The sequence below is a fragment of the Otolemur garnettii genome, unplaced genomic scaffold (assembly GCF_000181295.1).
Source record: "Otolemur garnettii isolate 467f Iridium unplaced genomic scaffold, OtoGar3 scaffold00060, whole genome shotgun sequence".
In the NCBI taxonomy this organism is placed as follows: Eukaryota; Metazoa; Chordata; class Mammalia; order Primates; family Galagidae; genus Otolemur; species Otolemur garnettii.
The window spans coordinates 2,767,762-2,773,019 of record NW_003852455.1 but is presented as its reverse complement, the minus strand read 5'-3'; the positions used below and the strand labels follow the sequence as shown (position 1 = coordinate 2,773,019).

The 5,258-nt window shown below is 38.3% G+C and overlaps 1 protein-coding gene across 6 annotated transcripts in view; it reads right to left on the bottom strand.

The window, feature by feature from the left end:
• ATP13A3 (ATPase 13A3) overlaps positions 1 to 5,258 on the bottom strand; it is a 100,944-nt gene that overhangs the window by 5,927 nt on the left and 89,759 nt on the right. For 5 of the 6 annotated variants that reach the window (XM_023514837.1, XM_023514836.1, XM_023514839.1 and 2 more), the window contains one exon: positions 4,309 to 4,398. The exons of the other annotated variant lie outside the window; for it this stretch is intronic. In XM_023514837.1, coding sequence (XP_023370605.1) covers positions 4,309 to 4,398 — 90 coding nt within the window. The remainder of the gene's footprint in view (positions 1 to 4,308; positions 4,399 to 5,258) is intronic. 6 annotated transcript variants of the gene reach the window in all.

Below are 5,258 nucleotides of genomic sequence, written 5' to 3'. Positions count from 1 at the left end.
CCACCTTAGGTGTACGTGGCTGGCGCCTTAGCCGGTTGAGCCACAGGCGCCGAGCCGAACTTACTATTTAATCTGAGATAATGGCTCACTAACTTGAGCTTACTTTTTCCCAAAGTGTTTAAATTCTTCAATCTAATTGTAGAAAAGACTACTATTCCTGAATCAATCTGAAAGCTGTCACTTTTTATTTTATGGCAAGTGGCACTGTTAAAGGATTACAGAAAAAAGTTAATGATCATCGTTGACTTTAAAAAGTCAGCACAATAGGCCTTATCTATCCAGATGAATCTGCCAGATTGAAAGGTAAGGTATAGCAGGCTGAGTCAAAGCCAAGTTTATTCAAATTTAAGGTACTCACATTGATATCTAAATTAATTTATCCCTAGGCATAAAAAGACAGCAATAAAAATTAAAACCAATTTACTTGCAAACAGAATTACAACTGAATGACTGAGCAGGATTCTTTTCACATTAAGGGTGCGTATTTTAAAAATCCTCACATCCCTATTAGAAATAAGGTAGGTGCACTTTCATAATTTCAAACAGATTAAGTCAGGAGGAACACTAGGGATGATCCCCACTTAACCATAATTAGAAACATGTTTCTTCCTTACCTTCACCACCCCCGAATATCACACACAGGAAGTAGGCAACATGCAAACACAGGTTTACTGGTTCACAGACACAAAGTACGACACACACTCTCAAAATACAAGATAATTCACAGGCATGCTGGGCCAAGAAATCCATCAGGGGAGGAGGGTGGTGGTGAGAGGAGAGAGACGAGCGCTGTGCAGCATGAAGGCAGTGAGGCAGGGCGGGGGCTCAGAACAAGCACTTGGGTCTCCCCCAGACACCTGGGGTGTAAACCCGTAAAGCAGGAGAACACATTAGCTACTGCACAGATCTTTCAATCCCTTTCTGAAAGGAATGGTTACGTAACCAAATTTATCCCCTCAGAGAAAAAGGCTACCATAGTTCAGCAGAGAAATCATAAAGAACATTCAAAAAGATGTATAGCTAAAATTCTCCTGCTTCTTAGACCAAACTGTTCATTCTGGAACCCACATGACATTTATGCTTAGCAATATCTTTTAGGAGATATTTTCATGGGTAGCATGTAAAATACAAAGCCATGCTTTAAGGGAAAAAAATGTTGTAATGGCACTGTGGTTTTCATAAGTCTTCTTCCATACCAATCCTGAATATAAAACAAATATAATCAAGTATTAGCATTCTATCTAAATAACCTCAAGCAATATTCTAAGTGGCAAAAAGACTACTTGCATTTTTCACCAAAAAGTCAGGCACAAATCCTCAGGAAGGATCAAACTACAACTAGTATGATTCCAGTGGCTTCTAGAGTGAAGTGGCCTTAGTTCCCAAATGTTTCTGAGGAGAACACATTGCACACATCTCCTCAAACACCGGGAACGCTTTTCAGAAAACCTCCCTTGAACCTCCACTGAAGGTTTTCACTCAGCAGGTCAAGGGAGGAGCTGAAGGCACTTCTGATGAATATCCTCCCTCCAAAGTATCACTGATACAAAGTCTAACGTTGTCATAACCATGACAATGTGTAAAAATACCTCACACAGTACAGTACAAGGATGAAATAGAGTACCAGATGTCTCCATTTGGTCATTTGATCGTTTGTTACATTAGTTTACATCTCTGTAGTGCCCATGTGAGGCAGTATGGCAAAACAGTAAAAGCTCTCCTTAAAATCAAAAATCCTAGTTTCAACTCCCAACTCTGACACGCATTAGAAGCATAGCCTTGGCAAGTCTACTGAATGCGGTTTCTTTATATATAAAATAGAGTTTCAAATACTTTAAGATTGGGAAGATCTTGGCTGTGTTATATAGTACCTTGTAGGTATTTATTTTGGATGTAGTTACTAGAGATTTCCAAGTAAAGTGCCTGATCTCCCAATTTAACTGTCGAAGGCCTGAAGCCTAGTTCAGGGTCTCTGGCTTTGGAGTTTTAACCCAATTCAATGGTCTCCATCTATAAGGTAAGGAAGGAAAGAAAAGGAGGAATGGGGCTTCTCTTTCCCAACAATAATGTAGAAGGTTCGGAGCTGTGGTCTGAGAAGGCTTCATGGGCCTTGGTAAAACAGAGCACAGGATGGGCCTGGGGTGGGCAGAGAATTACAGCAGTCACAGGAGCGGCAAGACTCTCATCTTTACTTTCCTGTCACCCACGGCAGGGTTTCTCAATCTCGGCATTACTGACATCTTGGGCTACACAATTCTCTGTTATAAGGGGTTATCCTGGGTTATTTATGTAATAGCATCCCTGGCCTCTACCCCACTTTATGCCAGTAGCAACCCCTTTCCCTCAACTGTAAGAACCAAAAATGTCTCCAGACACTTGTCAAATAGCCTTATAGTAATATGACTGACTAGATCTTGAAGGGCCACAAGTAAGAACGGTGAAAACATTACACAAAGAATTGTCAGAGGATGAAATAAGATCCTTTGTGCTAAGAGGGTATATGAACTTTCTTTCCTAAAGCCAATAATTTTTTCTAAAATGCTTTCTTAATCATCACCATAGAAATGGAAGACTAAAATTCTTGTCTCCTCAATGATTCTCAGAATTAATCAACACATGAGACGCGCTGGAGCCTACCTGCTCTGGAACACTCTTTCCCTGCATTCCTCCTCCTAAACACATTAGAGCGGGGTCCTTAAACTTTTTAAACAGGGGGCCAGTTCACTGTCCCTCAGACCGCGGGAGGGCTGGACTGCAGGCCCCAGGATGAGTCGGCTGCTAAGCAGGACAGGCAGCGGCGGCAAAAACACCCGGCGGGCCAGATAAATGTCCTAGGTGGGCCGCATGTGGCCCACGGCTGCAGTTTGAGGACGCCTGCATTACAACTTCCCATGAGAGACACAAACTTGTAAAAAATAAGAAGGGCAGATACTTATTAATAAATTTTTAGGAAATAAAGACATAGCAAATAATAGAATTTTCTGCCATTTAATTCTGAATGAAAGGTAAAGAGGGACTTCCAACTGAACTATTTTAAAGGAGCTTTAGGATATCCACTTTTGACTAAATTGGGGTATACTTCCTCTTCAAAACACACATTTCCTGTTTAGATCAATAGTCAAAGAGAACTCTCAGGAGAAAAAACTCTATTTAAATGTTTCCTCTGAAGGAATAATGTAGTGAGGTAACCAAAAGGGGGAAAAAAAATAGACGCAGACAAAATTTTGGAAAAGGACTTGAGCCCCTTCAGATAACTCTGGTCACGCCCACTAGCAGGAGCAACTGAGTATTATTCAACATAGATGACAGAAATGGGGCTCTGCCCGCCCTCTCATGAAGCAGTGCTATGGCATTACACCAGAACATCAAGACTGCTGAATTACCAAAACAAGGTTCAGAGAGTTGCTAATTAGGTAAAAGGTGGCTAAAAATAAGTGAGCAATCCAACTGAGAAATACCAGGGAAACTTTTGAACTCTGCAAGGGTCTATGGCTTAAGGATGAATCAAAGACTCCTCTTTGTAAAGCACATCATAGCTAAAAAAAAAAAAAGCAACGGGTAAGGCAATGAATAGGGCAAGATTTTATACTGTCAAGTTCTCTATACCCCCAAAGCTGGCTTACAGAGCTTTGATTCAACAGTGTTGGTTCAGAAGAAGTCTAATCTGTATCTATATCAACAGCTATACTTTAGCATCCTAACACAGGAATTGGGTTTATTTATCTGTTTCTCTTTCCTTTTTACCACAGATCTTCTAATACTTTTCATGTAACTGGCTATTTAATGGGCCCAAAAAGTCAAACCATAGTTTGTATAAAGTGAACCCATCATTTTCTGAATGAGGGAGACATACATTAGGGAAAGCCAAGATGGTGGCTCAAATTATGGCACAGAAGTCAGAAACAATACTTCAAAATTCTGGCCTTGAACTTAGATCCAAGAAGAATTTTCATTTCAAAACCTATTTGCATGAATCATTTAGCTTCTAAAAGGATCCATGAAAACCAAAAACATAAAATTTAAAGGAGGCACAAATGGAAAAATTAACTCTTACCTTCGAGGACAAGACCTTTCTACACATCTAAGAATAGGATTGGAATGGAAAAGAGACTTATGAAATTTCTGGTCCTAAAAAGCCTTTAACAAATGTGTGCTATAAATTTTGTAGGACGCCTTACTAGAAATGAAATGCCAGACATAAGCAAAAAGGTTGAAGCAACACACAACTGAGCCTCCTACAGAATGCTCAGTACACAACTAAGAGCCTAAATACACATGAAGAATTCACAGTAAGTGCTGTTTTCCAACCTGTGGTGGCTGTGTGGTGCCGAATCGATATTCTCCTTGTTTGTCTCGATTGAACACAACCTTCCAAAGGACCATGTCAAGGAAGAAGTTCTGAGAGATAGTCCAGTGAATTAAGAATTAATAATGACTAAATTCTTTATTAATGTGCACATTTTTAAAAGACTCACACAATGCTGCAACATAATTTGGGTTTCACAGAGAATTTCAGTTAATATTGCAAAAGGATAAAGAATAACAAGACTTTTGTAACAAATATACATCATAAAGTTCTTGATAAAATTGGACTTCTAAATTTCCCACAAACTATGGCTTTTATATGAATCCTTAGGTCTTCCCCATATTAAAACAATGCTTGCAATTTGAAGTCTTTTCTTAACAATGAGTTATTTTCATTGAACTAATATTTAATATTAATTCTACATCTATATATCTGTACCTACAGATATTTATGACTTTATCAGCATGCAACACAATTCTTTAGATAGTAAGAATAAGAAGGCAGAAAAAGGAACCCTTTTAGAATACAGTGTCTTAGATGTGCTTTCCAGCATCCATAACATAGAAAAAATACATTCTACTTGGCACCATAAAAAGGTCAGTGCGATATCCATGCTGTCCACAATATCCCAAATTTTAATACCAAGTCATTTTTTATGGAGATAATTGATATTAAGTATACTTTCTAAGTCTAGAACTATTATCACGAAAACATATATATTTCTGAACAAATTACCCTAATTTTAGTGTAAAAGCCTCTCCCTCTTCCATTTCTTATATTGCTACTATAGGAGTGAATTATGATTAAAGTTCTAGGAGTAGTTCATTAATAACCAACAAATGAGAACTTGCTAGCTCCTTTTTGAGAAGCTGACCTAAAAGCAATCCTAATGGGAAAGTAACTATACAGTATATAATATATATATATATATATATTTTTTTTTTTTTTTTTT